Genomic DNA, 19407 nt, shown 5'->3' on the forward strand with positions numbered 1-19407 from the left:
TGCATCGTGAATGATTGAGGGCATAAAGTACTCCGATCCATCAGGTCTGCCCTTTCTTGTCTGGTGGGACACCATGAGCTCTGCCAAGTCTCCATCTTTGCCTTTGCTCTTCAGCTGAAATGGTGTCACTAATTTTACAATGGACTTTAGGAAGGCCATACCTATTGTCTTTGTCAATGCATGCATCGCATCCTTTGGCTGTTTTGCCAGATAGTATATCGGCTCCCGGATGGAAAGAGGCCTGAGTGGTTCAATATCCCACAGCGGTGTCCGATGGCTAAAGATGCTTCCCTACTGAGCCTCTGCTGCTGCTTCTCCGCAATCCTATTACTACAGCAGAAGGGAAGATGCGCATCACATGGGCTTTCCCTGGGATGCCCTCCTCGGTGCTCATGTAATGTTAAGGGCGAGAAAAAGGTCTGCTCTCGAGCACTCTCTCAGAGCATCACTGCTGAATATTGGAACCACTGAACTTGACCAAAGACAGTCACTCTTTTAGAGGGAGGCTTACCATGATGGCAGAGCCTCCGAGACAAATGTCTTTTACATTAAAGCCCAGTGAACCTGCACTGTTAGTGTCTCTGTCACTCCTAGTCCCAATAAATAATGAAGCAATAAATGCTCCTTTCAGGTTTGGTGATCCCAACTGTGTCTGTTACCTCAGGCTACTTTCATCATGTGAGCAGGCCAATTGAGAGTCAGGAGGTCATGGGTGGGCTGTTGCAGAACTACATGCCAATTAGGCATGATCTGACGTCTTGACGAGTTAGACACCTGCTTGCCTAAAACCTGAATGTTTGGGCTTGTAGTAAGCACCATGCACAATGGCTCCTAATTAATGGATCATCCCATACTCGGAGGGCAGAGAAACCATCTCTACACCAATGCAAGAACCTCATATCCAATAGCAAAATGTATGCCTCTCTACTCAACCGGACTCCAAGAAAGAGCATCGACAACCTCAAGAAGGTGGTGTTAGGGAGTGAGGTTAGTTGTGTATTATTCTTGCTACGGCTTTATTGGTATCATCCGAAGTATATCCTTTGGATAGGGAAATGGCAAATCATGCAGCACTGTTGTCCAGTTCTCTGGCGGGTGATGTCCAAACTGCGAAAAGAAAGCGAACAAGCACCTGGATCACAGGGTTGGTTGGTTACGAGGGAGATGCCTTACCAGTGTGCACACAAAATACAAGAGTGAATTTCGATGTTTGCAGTTTTAACTCATATTGTTAAAAACTTGCGTGATTGCTTTTTCATATTTATTAGGGTGTGTGCAACATTTTGAGAAACAAAGATTTCAATAATGTAATCCTTCCTAAACTCAGTAAATACCATTTCTACAACTATCTGCATCCTCTACAAAGCCATCCACGCCTGCATACCTGGCTCTATCTGGCTGACAAGCTCACGTCTCTGGTGGATTTCAGCAAATCCGCAGCCAGCACACCGTGAGGCAACAGGTGCGAAAGTGCACACACAAAAATAATCTAATAGTCAACAAACCAACTACCCCACCATTTCACACTTTGACTGCGTCTTTGGCCATGGGCAGTGCTCCGCTGCCTTTCGGCTAGGTTTGCACTATGTAAATAATATGTACATACATATGTCAGGAAGCCGCAAGGTTCATTTTTAGTTGTTAAGTACCACCATTGGATGCCGGCTTAGCAACGGGTGCCTTCCATTCATGATGCTTTCCATGCGATGGCCATCAATACATGCATTGAAAAGAGAATTACTGCTGTTTTCTTTGATTCTTGGATTCTGTTGACAAAAAAGCATGATGATGATGAATGTAAACGTAAGTGCACCGGTATTTTGCCTTTTACAACAGCAGTTATTCAGCTGTGGGCTGACGTGAGGTGCATTAGAACCAATGGGTATCCGGCGGTACATTGCCTCTTCAAGAAAGGCAAATTATCCCATTGAAGTGGTTTTCTGAGAAAATGTACAGTACCTTTCAATTCCAGGAGCCGGGCGCACTGAGTCACCCAAGTAGAAAATAATGGACGGACGTATTTAATGCTATTACGTTCAATCATGCTTGCTGCGCTGTCCGTCAGACAGCCGACCAATTGGAGAAACTACACTATTTCCAGGTTTAATTTGCATAATGGATGAGATGTAAAGTTATCTTTCTGTATGGGAAATGCCCTAGGACTCATCTCTGTGTACTAGTTCTTTAAAATTCCAACATTTAATTCACCCCAATAGGGTAACGTACACTTTTCAAGTGCACCGAAGAGGATATGTGCTAGGATTCCAAAAGTAAAAAATTTCCTCTTTGAAATGGCGGTATCAAAAATCAAATTTTCTTAATTTGTGTTTGTTGTTGGTTGCTCCACTTTAGATCTGCTCCTTTAAGACCCTCGCATCTCCTTGCCGTCTTCTTGGCTACAACCTTAATAGTAAGACGCGGAAAGACGAGTAAATCAACTGTATCAGACTTGCCTGGGGATATCTAGAAATTGATCATCCTGAAGGAATAAGCGCCCTGGGTTTATTAACTGGGAGTTCATCACTATCGCTTCTCTTCATCTAATTCCTGGGAGATTTCCAAGCTATCATCATGGTATTAGCTCTTCTGAGAGAACCGCTGCAGATAAAGATTGGGAGATATATCTAATGATGGTGTTTGAGGTTTTAGTTCTGAGCGCGGAGCTTTCCGCGATGGTGGGGGGTGGATAGTGGTGGCTGAGGGGAGAAGCATCCAGGTGCCGAAGATTAAAATTGTGCAATTGAAAGCGGTGGAAAGGAAAATAAACGATTTTGTGTCACTTTTCCATCAAGTGAAAATTAGTTTAAAGATGTTAGAGTGCAGTTTAGCAAATAAAATGCATAGATAAGTACGGGTGTGAGATGGCAATAAGGAGATGTTTACTTGCTATATTATTATCTTGAGTGTCTTCATCATCCTGCTTTGCTGTAATCCACTTTGGAAGAGTTTTGTTATTTGCGTAGGCCAGTTTCAAAATTACATACTCTTCTCCACTTTCTGTTTCCTTTATTTGCGATTTATTTGTGAGGACATCTCATTCCTTCTTGTGGAAAGAGAAAACATTTTCGTGCACCTTTTGTATGCCTTGTAGATATCAACTAAATTTAACTTTTTTTTTATTTTGTGGAGAAAATTAATTTCATTTGCTTAAAAAAGAAAGGTGGTTGATGGTTTAGGTTTATTATTAAACGTTATTGCCCACTTGTTAGGAATCTAACAACCGTCAACGCCCTTAGCAGAGGGCACATACCCCTATTAATTGCCCATCGCGCAATTATGAACCTGAGCTTAATGCAGAAGGGAAATTAATTGTTAAGTCCCAACATCAAGAGGGCAATAACACTCACTATGTGCTCTTGTCCCTTCCAGAACTCACCCCACACAGACAGAAACAAAGAACCCTGCTGTCTATGTTTGCTTCATGTCCCTGCCTCGCCACAGGGGTTTTCGCTAGCAGAAGTAAAGAGACCATATTTCCTTCATCCTTTTAAGGGCTTCAGGTTGGAGCAAAAACAGCTTACTCTATAGGACAACCGTGGTATTTATTGTCTCTCAAGAATCCAGGGAAATCAACAGCATTCGTACGGGGTGCTCACAAAAATGGAAATCGAATCACTTGTTTTTGTATAGTGTTTGATATCCCAGTTCTCACATTTCTATGCAATGTAACAAGTGATGCTACTACCCAGGTTATGGTACAGAACACACTGATGTCTGAAGGATGCGTTTGTCCTGCGACCTGCAGATCACCGCAGATGCCAGCTGCCAGCGATGGCTCTCGGTGCCAATCTAGGGAGCTATTTACTAAGTGAGCATGCAGCGTTTACAAAGTCCTGCATTTTTTTGGCAGGTCCAGAGCTTTAAGAATGACACCCAGTAAACTAATTGCTGGCATTCAGTTTCTTTACTCTTGTAAAGGGTCTTTCCTTTGCAGTCCTTATGACCTTGGAAAACCCAGAGAGGTGGTAATTGATCAGTCCCTATGTCTTTAGAGGAGTCGGAATAAAAATATTGACTCGCCCTCTGCGCGGTGATCCGCTCCTTGCCCTCTGGCCTTTGAGCTGCATTACAGTAGTCAATAACCCGGCTCTTAGATGTTGTGCCTGTCACTGATTTTGATTTGGGAGTAGTTTAACCTTGTTCCGGGATCCATGTAACCATGGTAACAGGAAGGCGGCCTTTGCATGGAGACGTGGCAATCCATTTATCAAGTCCCTAATGCAAACATCCTGGCCAGGTGGAGAAGGGATGGGATAAGTGGCCCGAGAGGGATTACCTGCGAGAAACTCGAGGGCTGCCTTCACTCACCAGAGCACTTCCTCATAGAGGACTTTGTGTCTCCATTGAGGTCAGCTGCAGGATTTCCCCTTAAGCCTGTCCTTGTAATTACAGCCACATGTCCCTCACAGGGCTCTGTTCGTCCTTTTGTATCTGTCCACACTTCATCATTACCTGTTGTGGAGCTTGTAGATTGCGCCTCACGGGTTACGTTTATGTATATACTTGTACTTTGATGTAAACGTCAGAACCGAGTCCTCTTTATAGAATAAAACTGCTCATTATTGTGCTGAAAGTTCTTCACCCACACATTCCACCTTTCCATATGTATGACGTGTCATGGACGTGTTCCCGGGGCCACCGTCCTAGAATTCATGCAGTCTTATATTATTTGTCATTATATAGTGCCTGTTTGGGTAGACGAGTCTGAGGTTTGAGGGAATTGAGCCTTAGTTAAAAAAGTTTTTTTTTTTTTTAAACTGTAGTTGCATTCTCCAGCCTTAAATCTGTATGCGCTGCGAAATCTGCCTCGGCATGCCTAGGTGGTACCTTTTACCAAACCACTGATTAGTATCTGGCAGCTCGGCATTTGGTTCCATCAGGCTTTCACTGGCCGTAGATGTAGGACCCTTGACTTTTACTGGTGCTTAAAGCCCACGGAAGTGGATCTTAGCTGACCGACAGGTCTGGGATAGTGAAGCGATGCAGCGCACAGTATGAATAGGATTGTTCTTGAATCATTTCTGTTACTCTGTACAAGGGTCGGTTCCTAAGTAACTTTTTACTCTACTAACCGTGTATACTCACAATGGCGCAGTGCCTTCACTTAGCCCATGTCCATGAATGTTGGGGAGGCTGTCCACCGGGGCTTTCAGATGCTAACATACGATTATATTACTCAATGTCCTCCGGGGCGGGCTTACAGTCTTGGACTTTTATTTAACATCCCATGGTCTTGTGAAATGTAGACCTGGTTCTTCTCAATTAAGCCAATCCAAGAAAAGTTCTAGTTAGTAATCATTTGTAGCAGGACTAACCCGAGTTGAATGTGGTGCCCCTGATGCCATGGACTCTAAATTCGTCATCCGACTCATGAAGAAAGTGATTTTTCTCTTATCTAAGGATGTCCAGGCTTGCTCTGCCATCAGAACCATAGACTTCTCTTTTGATGGGTTGATTGTGTACAGCGCTGCTGCAAATTTCATATAATGGTACTTATTACATAGTAGTCGAGGACTTCATAGCCAATACATTTCAGTTCCATGCCTTCCTTATGCTAATACTGAACCAGGATGTTCCCAATAAGTTTATTACACTGAGTGGTCAATAGTATGCCATGATATACATGCAATGGGAATTCTTTGTGGCTATATCTGAAAAAAAGGGCCATATCCATTTTTACGAGTTGTAAAATATTTCGATCTCCGCTGATATAACTTCATATTTCTTTAATTGCAATCTTATCCTTTAACCTTTTTAGGTCTCACCAGTTCACAACTAAAGGCCGACCACGCTTCGTTGCATAGCAGGAATGAAGGCTCCTTGTCTGCTGCGATGACGCGAAAAAAACCAGCACCTACAGAGTCCGTCACAATCCAGCCGCAATCAGTATTATCACGCCTAACGTCGCCCGCCTCGACATCTCAATCAGGTAACGCCAGAGAGCATTGGAGCATTACGCAGTCATGCTGGCTTGTGCTGGCTGGCAATGGAGTTGAACAAGGGGGACTAGATTGAGCTCTGGAGGAACAGCTCTTTCTGGGTTTTATCTAGAGAGCAATAAGAGCTTTGTTGACCAGATTAAGACCACAAGTGGAATGAGATCAATAAAGCTTTAGTTCAAAATTGTTCAGTCTTTATTTTTCACCTCCTGATCCAACAATAGTCCGTGCATCTGTCATCTAGAGCATGTGATGTTTCACTTTCTAGGATCCATTGTAGAGGAATCACTTTGCCTCAACTTTTCAAGGACTTTGAGGTGGAGTACAATATCTTGCTCAAAACTGGTAGTATCTATTGGTCTTCACTAGAACATAGAGTGAATTAGTATTGTACAGAGATTGGTGGTTTTGCAGATTCAGAGAAGTTTCCATAGTGCCAACGTGTTGAAGCATGTTTCTACATTGGCCTCTTTGCCTGTCTATTAAATCAATTTTGAGCAATTTGCACCGCATGGCTCTGAACAGGGCTCTAATGTACATTAGGAGATACGGTAAAAGCAGTTGGCTGATGCTTTAGGGACTAAAGGCTGAGAATTCTGTAAAGTGGTCGCTTGTCATTGGCATAGCCTGGCCAGGTCCGGCACAGCCATTGGTGCAGTAGGTGTCATGCAACCTCTTTCGAGCGAGTATATTCTTTAGGTTTTAGGTAAGGAAATCCTCAGAATAAACCTGGAAACTATTCTACTGTTTTGACTGGGCCCCCCTGCTGCTTTGCATTATTTACTGACATTCGCAACACAGTTGAACATGGCTGTCTCAGTAGAGATGGTGACATATGGAATGGATTACCAGTGGAGATTATTCAAAATCAGAATACTATTAAAAACACCCCTTTCTAAAATGAGCGCACCATAAGCTGTATGCAAAAGACTTGACTTATATCAAGAACCTAAAAAATTTACAAATATTATGTTCCTTTGAGAGATTTAAGTATTTGTAGTAGAGAATATGGGAACTATTTTTTTTAATATATTTGAACATAACGCTTTTGAGCATTTCAGTTTATTAAAATTATGCCAGAAAGCCTCGCACCTAAATAGGAAATGTTGTGAAGAAGAGCTGTGCAAGGTTTTATCCCATATTTAATGTGGGTTTTCTTTTTTTTTCTTTTGCTTTTAACTGTTGAGACCTTCCTTAATGTTGACAGCTCCATAGTGGCAAGTGTAAATTATCATACAGTTCTGTTCAACTTGTAAAAAAGGCTTTCGATGTCAGCTTGTGATGGTGTATTTTGATGTGTATACCTCAACATTCCAATCAATCCTTCTTTTGCCCACCATGCCACGTCTGGTTAGTCTCCGCCATATGCATATCGTTCATGGTCCTGCTCTACTAGGAACAGTCCAGCCCAAACTGCCACGCCAGATCCTCTCTGAGAAGAACACAAGCAACCCAAGGCCGGTTTCAGCCTTATTGGGCCTCCTTATTCGGATGTAGCTTAGTTCCAGCGGCGCGGTGAGCAAGGATCCCAAGTCTTGGCATAATCTCGGACACTTAGGGCCATATGTAGGTAGCCTAACATTTACCACTTCATAAATACCGAATTTTACCGATTTGGTATTTATGAAGTGGTAAATGATATGTAGGTAATCCATCGGTAATATTTACCGATTTGGAATGGGTCGGTAATTTAGAATTGGTATTTACCGATTCGGTAATGGTAACTGGCTTCCCATTGATTCCTATGGGCCAGGAGGCCCATAGGAATCAATGGGAAGCCAGTTACCATTACCGAATCGGTAAATACCGATTCGGTAATGGGGGGAGCACAATCAAGGGTGGCAGGGTGTCACAGTGACACCCTGTTGCACCCCTGATTCCTGCATGTGTGCACATGTGGCAAACATACATGCCCTAAGGGCATGTAAGTCTGCCACATTGCACACTTCAAAGTGCAAAAAAATGCTTTTTTCCAGCTATTCGTCATTTACCACCAACTTTTAGTTGGTGGTAAATAACGAATCACCACAACAACCACACACTCCCCCTACATATCATTTCAGGATTCTGTATTTACCGAATCGGTAAAATTACCGAATCGGTAATTTTACCGATTCGGTAAATTACCGAATCCTGAAATGTGCCCCCTACATACCAAAAGCCTGAATACCGGTCGGTAATGGGATATTTACCGAAAATCGGCAGTTACCGACCGGTATTGGGCTTCCTACATATGGCCCTTAATGTGGTACATGAAACACTCATCGGTGATGGGATAAGTCTAACCACTGGCAATTGAACGGGGTTGCATTCCAATTATATATAAAACAAATGCATTATCTAACTTTTTTGTCAATGCTATGGGTATTGCTAAAACCAATAAATGCTGTTCTGTGCCTAATGGTTTTAGCATCGACTCAAATCAATAGACGCAGAACAGCATTGGCCAAAACCATTGGCAAAGTCAATAGGTCTGCAATGGCAAAGCGTAACCTAGTGAGATTGGCTTGGGCAGAGCTTGTTTTTAGATCACACTTTTTGTTCCCCAGAGCATTGGATTTGTGTTCTTTGACTAGGACTAATAAAATATGATGTTTGAATTACATACAAGCCGGCATTTAAGAAGAGGTAAGTGGGAGATTAAAAAAGAAAGCGAGAGAATATATTTTGCTAATTGACTTCTATTGAAGCACAGGCAATTCTAGGTAAGAGGCAACCAAACTAAAGCCAATATATGGGGTCTGGTGGCATGTATGGACAAAGCATGAGGAGATGCAGTACCAAAACTTGACAGCCAGAGCTCTGTGCTGTCCCGAAACTGAGGAAGGATGATGGAGCATCTGAACACATCAAGCGCACTCAGCATTGTCGTTTTCAAGCCTGACCACGAGGACAATATTGTCCGTCTCTATAGTCCCCCTTCTCTGCCCAGAGCCCCTCATCCAGCAAGACTTCAACTTACTTTATCACCAAAAAGTATATATTTTAATAGTAAATCAAATCCATCTGTCAAACACAGAGTGCAGTGTAAAGGTTTTGTACATGGCATTTATCACTCAGTAGTCACAGGCACGAGCCTTCTGCTTGAGTGATAATACCCTTGGAATTGTCAACAGAATAAAAGTTTCGCATTGGGCGGGCTGAGCAACCACTCAGAACAGACTCAGCTGCTTTCCAATAAGAAGCCAGCACTGTACATTTCTCATGTGCAACATTTTGGTATTATATTAGTTGTTGTTGCTTTTGTTTTTACTTTATGTACCAGTGCAGTGCTCTGTATTGATGCATAAATGCCCTGTGCCTGCACACAAATGTCACTTTGTGACATACACAGTTTCGAACTTCACAATTTGCATTTCCTCTGATTTTTTTTTTCTTCATCATGCTAGTAGTGCACACAACTTTAAAATTGCACAGTATCTCATCCGTCACCTGCAACTTTTGTGATCGCATTTGTCAGACTAATGCCACGGGGGTAAGACCATGTGCACCATTAATTGTGCATGTTCACTTTTTTACTATCTTACTTGCAAGCCTAACAGTCGTGCAATACTATATTCTATGAACTTTATTTTTTCACATTTCTGTTCATACATATTACACCTATTATCCGGTGATAATATGCAGCCCTGTCCTATACATGGCAAGAAAGAAAAACATTCAGACTGTTGTAATGTTCAGAGCAGTGTCCAGAGAGAAGCAAATAGCAATGGCTACATTTACTGCACAACATCCTTCTTTTAGTAGAATACCCATTCCTAGATGGCTGCCTACATGGCCATATACATCCAGACTAATGCTTGTGAGTATCCTGGCGCATTGGTAGAAATTTAGTAATGGATAATGGCAATGTCTGATCCAATTGGTTCCATTTAAATGTTATGGTAGACGTTTTCTCAAAGCTGCAAAAAAGTGAATAATTTATCACCGAGTTACATGCCTGAAACGCACTTGGTTCCCCCTTCCATTTTCAAATGATTAATGAAATGTTTCTGAGGCTGTATCCCAGATGTGGAGATAATGTTGTATAAATTCAAAGGAGCTGCGCTAATAGGAAATAGGACAGTGCTATAGGTTTCCGGTAATTAATGGAGGGGTTCCTTGAAAACTTCTTTATTTAAAGCAAATGAGCAAACGGGGCCCAGCTGTCGCACAAAAGCCTTTCTTCAAATGTCGGTGAAAATGGCCTCCGGCTGCTCCAAAGGGAGCGGTAATGACAGTCATTCAGATGGCGCGTTAGCACCAAAGTGTTTGCATCCCCGTCTTCTTTGTCCTCCGTGAGTCACAAACTTTAAGTGTCTTTTGGTTTACATATGGAAAATGTATTTTGTTGTGTAATTAATAGGAGCCAGACTTTGGAAAACCCGAGATCTTGCACTTGGTTTACAGTAGCGCCTATGCCTATGTGTTTTTTTGACTAACGCATTTATGTATATTTACACACATACACACCCATACCCGTTCTGTGTGTTGATAAGTGGGCCTGTGCCTTTTTCAACTTTACCAATGTTTCACAACTACAGTTTCTGGATGGGCTGTTCATTATTACTTCCAGAACTTTCTGAGATGAAATTTACAAAATACAACCCTTTTTGGCCTATTTTTGACTGCTAATAGCCTTTCCAACCTGGTATAAGATGTTGAACTTCAACAACCACCAATTGCAAAGCCTGTAGATCTGACTCACATTTTACGTCATGACTAAAATATTACTAAAAAAAAGCCTGCTGCATTGAAAAATAAGGCTAATTTCTGTATACTGATGAAATGTAGTTTTCATGATTTAGTGACATTTTTAAATATAAAATTGTCCCTCATGAATTGTAATACAAGCACTCCATAGATGGAATGATACAGTAAACAAGCGGTTTGCATGAGGTGAGAGAGAAATACTCCTTTGAATGGGGCCAAAGGCCATACTTGATATATTTTTAAGAATTTGTAACAAAAGGTCTTTATACAGCTGCACTGTCAAATCAGACCAAAAACGTTCTTGTCTTTCAAACCTCGACTGTGAACTCACCTGGCTTTTAAAAGATTGGGTAGAATCGCAGATTCTAGGTAGGACTATGCAGAGAATCATGCTGGCGGAGTCTTGTGAAAAGTGCAAACTACTCTCTGCAAACTGGCAAGATTTTGTCATAAGTGTTACTGAAGAACAGGGATGAGCCATGCTCCTGGGAGTTAATGTTAAGTAATTATTCCAACGACTTTCTAAAAGGGTGAATATAGGTGAACCTTTATCCAACTATGTAAAGTGGGTAACAAAGGCCCAGATTGTAATGTGGAAACCCAAATGCAGAAAACGTTTCATCCACGGATGATAATCCTAGCATTAGTGAGATTTAAGGGAAGTTTGCAGGATAAAAAAACTCTCCCCACAAAAGACTCTTTCCTGTTATGAAAGAGCATACCCTTTTCCAAGTGCGTCTGTAAGGGTGTGGTGGAAGGCGCTTTTAGCTATTTGGCTCAATATTGAATGTTTGACCAAATACTCTGCACCACCTAATGGAACCAGTTGGTTGTGAATTCACAAATGAGGCACATATTTTCTCACCATCCTTTTAATTACCCACTTTTATCTGCACAAGTTCGGAACTTAAAGCAACAAAACCAGAAAATCGGGAGTTTTGGGCATGGAGGTATTTGTGTTCAACGTTTGAAATGGAATTTCCTAATAAATAATATTTTAATCTTAATCAATTTTTGGCAAATGCAATTAATTAGTTGGCTTCTGCAATGGCATCTTAAAAAAAAAAAAAAATACAATCATCAATATGTTGCCGGAATACAGATTAGTGACCAAATTCCATATACCAGTCTCACTGTGATGCTGTAACAAACCTAAATAAAATCTGCAATTTAGGCATTTCAGTTTTACCAATGTACTGTCTTGCCCTCCTGTGAATAGATGTCCTTACTCATAACCTGAGAACAGAACAGCAGTTAGTGCCTCACTCAGAAAAGCTGGCTGTGCAAGTGGTCTCTATGGAAAGAATGAAAAATATACTAGTGTAGTATCTAAATCAAATCGAGGCAGGTTCGTATTCCTTGATCAACCTCACAGAGCTGAACGAGAACAGTATACTAATGGTGATTAAAATTGAATTAGATCAGACATGTTTATGGAAGTGTGTGAAAAGCTTGGTAGCTCATACATCCTCTGGCAACATCTTTCCTAGGAAAGTAAGTGTTCTATCTGCAAAAAGAGTGCTCGATCAAAGACTCTTCTGAGAAGAGTGTATTGTCTTATCTTCTCACTGGATTAGGAATTTTAAGAGTAGGTTTAGAAATTTAGAGGGAAAGTGGATCTTACCACATTGTCTAATACAGAAGATTAGCCATAAGAGATTTTAGCAATGGAGGATGCAGGCACTGTGTGCAACCTTCATTCTGCAGCATTGTTCCCCGGCAACAAAGACATTATGCAGTAAAGGGTTATTGGAGATATTACTGGAATTCAGTGAGCACAGTCGGTAGGACTGAATAGGAGATGTTTTTTAATTGCCAATGAAAAAAGCTTCCTTGCGATGAGCAATTTAAGAGCTAGGCAAAGCCTGTGTTTATTAAATCACAATATACGTTTGCTGCTGTCTGCTTTATATGTCTTCTAATTATATGAGTTAGTTATATTTAGATTTGTTTTGGCGCTTAGTCAAATTTTTAATCATTAGTAATATTGGAACTGGTAAACCGTATAAGCATTTCATTTTTATTAATGTGTTAGGAATAGTGTAAGACCACTTTAATAGCTGTTAAATTGTGTAATGCTCTGCTACCTTTTAGTTTGGACTGTTCTATGCAGATACCACATATATACATGTCAATCAATAATACTTTATATACATATCTATCGCCTTTCAATACTCCATACCTAAAGCTAAACTCTTGAAGTATTCATCAAATTGACACAATGTCTTTCCATTTGTTAAAGACACCCCAATACTTAGTCATCAGTAGTGTTTGGGAAAACAGTGCATACAGGAACAGTGTGGCAGGGTTAGTGCAACCAAGAATAGTATGCTAGGAGAGGCATTACCAGGAGTTGTATGCCAGTGTAAGGCCATACTCTGCTGTCCAGTTCAAGAAAGTAGTGCATCTTATCTCGAGCCCCAAAGATTTCTTGGCAAGAATTAGCAAAAGGCCTAAAAATGTCCATGATCCACCAAGGTACCATAGCCTGAACCATATCTGATAAGCCTGGCAGAGTTGTAAAAGACCTATGGGTTGATGCACCTGGGCCCATAATATTAATCCCAGGAGCTGAAAATTTGAGTCCAGTCTAGTGGCTACATGTTGTTGCATCCTTGCATTGTAGGGTTCGCCTACATCAGTTCAAGTGCCACTACCATTGCAGAGAAAGCGTTCAATCTCTGCAGCCATATTTTGTCTGTCACATGCGCACTGTTCATTTTAGCAGTCACTGGAGGGTTCCTTGTCTTGGAAATGCAGCAAGCCTGCGCTATAACTGAGGGCTGATGCCCTTAAAAACATATTTTATTTTCCTTACTTGGGCTTTAGAGCATGTAAAGCTAAGATGGATATCTTTGTCCCATCATAGAAGACCAAGGAACCAAATAACAGGCCACGCAGCACAAAAATCTTGCTGTATACAAATGTGGTGTTCTATGTTTTTGCTTGCCAGGAAGGAGGACCTGGTCCCAACCACACACATTGGGTCCAAGTTATTAATATCATTGTGAACAAAGTCAAACATCTGGGATTCTTAGACCATTTCCCATCACTTCTGTAAACTTGTAACTTTTACTGTGTTAAAACAAAAATCTCCAGGAGGACTTATGAAAATGTCGATTTCCAGGTGTGGTCCTGCTGCTTTTACTGTTGAGCTTTGGTCCGAAGCATTGTGGGTGTATTCATTGACAACTGTTACTATCTAGGCCTGTGTTTGTATATTTTATATTTTTGGGTGCTTTTATTACACTAAATGAAGTGGTATACAAACCCTTATTTTGCAGGAAAGCATGCAAGATGGGAAATATTTCACAGTTCTCTGTGAAATGAGGATTTTATCATCATAAAGACAGCCCAACTACTCTGCAGAGATTTACCATAGTGGGGGCTGCAATGAATGTGTCAAGGACAACCAAATTATGTAGCAAGATTATCTTAAATTATGCGGCAAAAAGCCACATTATGTGGCATACCTTGCAGATTGATTTTCATGCATTTTAGCTACAAACAATATTTTTGTGTAGTATGCATAATTGTCAAATTATGTGGCTAACATTGTAGTCCACAATTATGCCATAAGCACTACAGACACAGAATTGCATGCATCCACTGGCCCTCACTATTGCCCATTATTTTATAAACAATTTATTATTGAAAGGTATACAAAGTGTGAACAAAAAGTCAACAAGTATCCTCCAGTCCCGGTAAATATATTCAGCTTTTTTAAATTTGACTTAATTAGTCAAATTACACTTGAGTGCATACTTTTAAATGTATTAGCTTCAAAGTAGCTGCACAGTGTCTTGAACTCCGAACCATAGGTAGGAATTCAATTTATGTGGGCTATTTGTAAGTTTTGTAAAGCAATAAACAAATAGCTTTAGAGCTACTAGAGAGTGTGAAAGGATGAGCAGCAGACGAGGTAGGGTTGGAGGAGGAATGTAGAGTCCAACTGAATGCAAGATGAACATGAGGGTATTGGGCTCTGCTCACAGGCAGTCCAATGTTTGGAACCTTGGATACCCTTTGTTCTCCCTCCCACGAGTCTGCCACTCGAATGGAGATTTTCTTTATTTTAGACAAGAGGCATAAACATGTGTATTATTGTCAAGAAGTCTTATAGAGATGTTCAGTATATGTTTTCGAGGAAGTTGTAATCGTTGTACCGCTACATGATTTGCGATGTGTTCTTGTACTATCAAGTTTGCCCATCATTGCTAGTCGCCAACCAATCATAAAATCCTTATTTATTTGATATGTTGTTTTTCAGTTTAAAAGGAAATTTATATGTTTTGTACTTTAATCTGTAGTAATACATGTTCTTTCTTTTGAGCAGTAGGTCCACCTGGACAGAAAAGATTCAAGCGTTGTGAAATAGAAGCTATTCAGAGTGAAGTGCGCAAGATGTGCAATTTCTCAAAGATTTTGTCCACCAAAAAGAATTTGGATCATGTTAACAAAATCCTGAAAGCCAAGCGGCTACAGAGACAATCGAAGACTGGCAATAACTTTGTAAAGAAGAGGCGAGGCCGCCCAAGGAAGCAACCTTACTCTTATGAGGAAGATTCCAGAGACCAAATGCCTGTTTTGGAAAAATGTGTTGACCTTCCAAGCAAGCGAGGTCAAAGGTACGCTTCAAATTCCATATGTGTGGAAGTTCCTAGAAAAGATGCAGTCATGGACACCATAGAGTCAGTTGTGCACATGGCCCGAGAGACTCAGCCTCCTTGTCAACCAAGGGGTGGCAAGCAAAACTACAAGAGTCTTGAGGAAGTGAATGTGAAAAGACACAGGAAGACCAGAGGACATGAACTTGCCATCCTTCCTTAGCAATACCAAGACTAACTGAATGCCAGCACAGGTGCTGCACACAAAAGGTCTGAATTGAGGAGTGTACAAATCCCTGTGCCACCTGCTACATCATCTTACCTGTTATTCATTCTGCATGACAGGCAGCACCATACCAATCTTGTTGACCGTTTATCCCATGGCATAGACCTAAAAGTGGTATCATCACAGCCAGCCGTGAAATTGGCAGCATTTTCAAAATGGAGCAACACTTTTGTATTGCATTCTTGTATCTATGTAAATGGTTGTACTAGGTACAAAAATATTCAGCAGAAGTACATATCTTAACCCCATTTGTGATGGTTTATTTAAAAAATAAAAAGTAAACACCCATCAGAAAACACATTGCTGTAAAAATGTGTGAATTCACCGTCTTTGATCTTTCTGGTTGCTCAGTTTTTCCATTTTGTTTCAATCATGATTGCCTGCGTCCACCTATTGCTGCACATTCACTCAGTTACTACTGCCTAGTTTCACATTTCTGCAGCAAATATAGGGAAATAGTAGAGCCTTACGTTGACACACGTGCACTCGCTTGCATACACAACACACACACACACCAAGTGCTAACCTAAAGCGAACATTAAAATATTCTATTATCAAAGAGCTTTGTTCACAGACAAGCTCACTCAGTGGCATTTTCAATAAGGCCATTTTCAATAAGGCCAGGAACTAAGTTTAATCACAGTAGTTCATATCTGCAGAAAGGAGATAGATTTGGTGAATCATGAAAAATCCAACTCTCACAAGAAATAGCTTGCGAAACCTTGGTATGTTTATGAAAGAAAAGAAAACAATTTCTCTAAAACATGTTAAAATAAAGCAGTAAAAGTCAGTCCGTTCTTAACAGATATTCCTTTTAAAGGAGTAGGTGTACGTACTTCTTGCAAAACAGTAACACAGAACTAAGGGTAATTGCCACTGCAATTGTATTAAGCCACTTTGGACAAGGATTCCAAATTGTGGTTGCCTTAATGAAAAGTGAAATGATGTGTTTGTACATAATGTAAGTATAAAGTTATCTGTCTGCATGGATGAAATCTGTTTGTGGCAAATGGTCTCTTAAATGGTCAATTCAATTTGTACATTTTCATTCAACTTGTACTTCAACCATCAATTTAGATAGAATTTCCGGTCTCTGATGTCTGTTTCCAAACCATACCCCAATGCAGTTATAGCCAAAAGAAGAGTAACTATTTAACTATTCCATTGCAGTAATGTTTGTCACTGGTAGGTGTTATGCAGGTAGTTTTCATTTTTCTTGATACCAAACATAAAACTTGGCAAGATGTGATCCATTGTGATGAAGCAAACACCTGTGCTTTGGGAGGGTGGTGAGAGGGAGACCGTATAATAGAAAAATAGGCTAGCATTTAACTGCTATCCTGTTTCAAGAGCTTTGAAGTAAGTGTAAAGTCGAGGAAACGTAAGGTCATTGGGAAAGCTTATACACCCAAAAGTATAAATATCTTGACAATAAGACCAAAACAGCAAGTATGCAATCTATTCAGAAGTAAACGCTAAAGGGAGCTTAATTAACATTTTCCAAAAATGCCTTGTTCCTCCTGGTCTGATCTGTATTTCTATAGTTGATATCTTGAAAGTCTACAGTTGTAATACTGTTCTGGAGTTGAAGTCCAAGTAGACTATGGGGCGTACAAATGTAATTTATTGGGTATGAATGTCCTTCTTCTATTATAGAGCTTTAAATGATCATTCGGAATAGAAAAATGTAACCTGGTTTGCCTAGGTTTGGAGTGGGTTGTAGCTAAATTATTTTACCTGAAAATGAGCTCCAGTGAAATTGGATAGTTTGGTGAGTTAATGCTTCAAATTCTGAAGTGGGTAACTTACGAAAAGCAAATCTTTGACGTGACTGATATAAGTAGATATAATGCACTTGGATCACAAAGGACTCCGTTTTAAGGCATAAGGTTGAATTGGTAATACTACAGCTAATTACTTCCATACCAATGTTCCAGTATTGGGCTTTTCCATTTATATTTTTGCTAGTATAAAGACTAACTAAAATTCTGATAAAAAAAAAAAAATCATTACTTTTTCCGGTGACTTCAGAGGTTTGATCTCGGAAGACATGGAGTAAAGTCAGTGTGCCTCAGAAGCCCACTACATACTTCAATGCAGTATTTCAGAGCCCCTAGACACACCCCAAGCCTTATTTTTACAGCTAGCGTAACCCAGGTGTTGGTTAGCATGGTTGTGATTTTTTTCCTTTCCACCAGGGTGCAGCCCTAAGACCATTACAAGCACATTGCAACTGGATCCATTTTTTTTCCGGGATTGTCTCCAATACCTGTCTAGGTCTCAATAACACTAAAAAGAAACAGTATAAGATGGGAACCGTGGGGGGTAATGTTCAAAACCCATTTTAGTTTCTTTGTTTTCTAAGCTATTTCCTAAATATTAAATGCACATGAAGTGTTAAATATGTATATATTTCAAACAAAGAATGGGGCACAAGATTGTTTTACAAGTCGTGCTGGCTAATTTTTAGTTTTTATTCATAAGTGGTTTTTAAAAGCCTTTTTTAAAGTGTATTTGCATGTTCTACTTTGATTGTATGTAAACATATTTTAGAGCAAAAATGTATTTGTATTTTATTGAATATAGAGGCAAGAAGACAACTTGTACATTGTTTGAAATGTTCTTTTTGTAACAGTTTTTATTCATGAAGCATTTTGTACATTTAAAGATTGATATGGACTTGTTGTTATTTGATGCTTAGATCCATCTGGCATGCTTTAATGTCATGCTCCCTCATGATCTTAGATGGTGGTTTTTAAACATTTTTTTCTAAAAGAAAGCTCAGTCTTTTTGCTACCAAATCAGGTTAGCAGTATAGAGCACTTAACTAAAAAAAAGTTAATCCTATTCATATGTTATTCATTGTGTGAAATTAAAGGAATTCAATTCAGTCGAACATGAGTTCTGAGCTTTTTGTCCTATTCACCATCTGTTTCACATCATCAAGGATTTGAATAGCCTTGGTGTAGTAATGTCATGCAGTCAAACCACCAGTGAATAATTGAATAATTCATACTTAAATCATAGTTTTCATAGTGTTTACAGCATGTTTAGTATGCTTTACATTAATGAAAGAAAATTGGCTAGAAGTTGGAACGCAATGGCTCTGTACTCTGTGACAGTACTACATCATAAAATAAAGTGCCTAAAGAGATGATGGTTTAAACCCCTACAAATGTGTAGCAAAAGCTACAGATGTTGGTGGATGAACTGGGAGTGCAGTTTCAAAATGGAATTAGGAAGCTGCTGTAACAGTCATTTTTGCTTCACATTATATAGCTCATATTTTCATGCGGACAATTACACCATTAACTGCACTTCAGCATGCTGTTGCTTATACTTCTATCCTATAGAAATCAAATACTTTAATATTCTATTGCTAAACAGAAATGAGAAAACAGACTTGTAAAATGGAAAAGACCGATGGAGCAAAATGCTGCCTATGGAAGAGGACCGATCAATCAGGAGTTTGTAAAGCGCGTCTACTCACCCGCAAGGGTCTCAAGGTGCTGAGGGAGGGAGACGATAGGGGTCTGGACTTTGAGATACAGTCAAAGAGCCAGGTCTTGAGATCCTTCGTGAATTGGGTCAGCAACGGGACTGCCTGAGGAGGAGGGGCATAATACATATATATATATTCAGATGCCCTATCATCAAATGGACAGTAGCATAGATATATGTATGTCAAAAAAAACCTGAGTTGCTGGATATTGATCCAGAGATCAGCAGGTACGGTCCACCATAGTCTTTAAAGTTTTAAATAATTAGTATCCACGGAAACAGGTTGCAGTTTCTTTGTAAGTTTATTGCATGTCACCAAAGTAAAAGAGTGTGCAGACAAGTGTCCGCCCCGGACGCGTTTCGATCGTGAAAACTATCTTGT

The 19407-nt window shown here is 40.2% G+C and overlaps 1 protein-coding gene across 4 annotated transcripts in view; it reads left to right on the top strand.

The window, feature by feature from the left end:
- SETBP1 (SET binding protein 1) overlaps positions 1 to 18420 on the top strand; it is a 289316-nt gene extending 270896 nt beyond the window's left edge. For all 4 annotated transcript variants that reach the window (XM_085629078.1, XM_085629060.1, XM_085629069.1 and 1 more), the window contains 2 exons: positions 5759 to 5929; positions 14968 to 18420. In XM_085629078.1, coding sequence (XP_085485204.1) covers positions 5759 to 5929; positions 14968 to 15461 — 665 coding nt within the window. In that variant the 3' untranslated portion in view covers positions 15462 to 18420. The remainder of the gene's footprint in view (positions 1 to 5758; positions 5930 to 14967) is intronic.
- The last annotated feature ends 987 nt before the right edge of the window (positions 18421 to 19407 follow it).

Source organism: Triturus cristatus, chromosome 2_1, assembly GCF_964204655.1.
Source record: "Triturus cristatus chromosome 2_1, aTriCri1.1, whole genome shotgun sequence".
Lineage (NCBI taxonomy): Eukaryota > Metazoa > Chordata > Amphibia > Caudata > Salamandridae > Triturus > Triturus cristatus.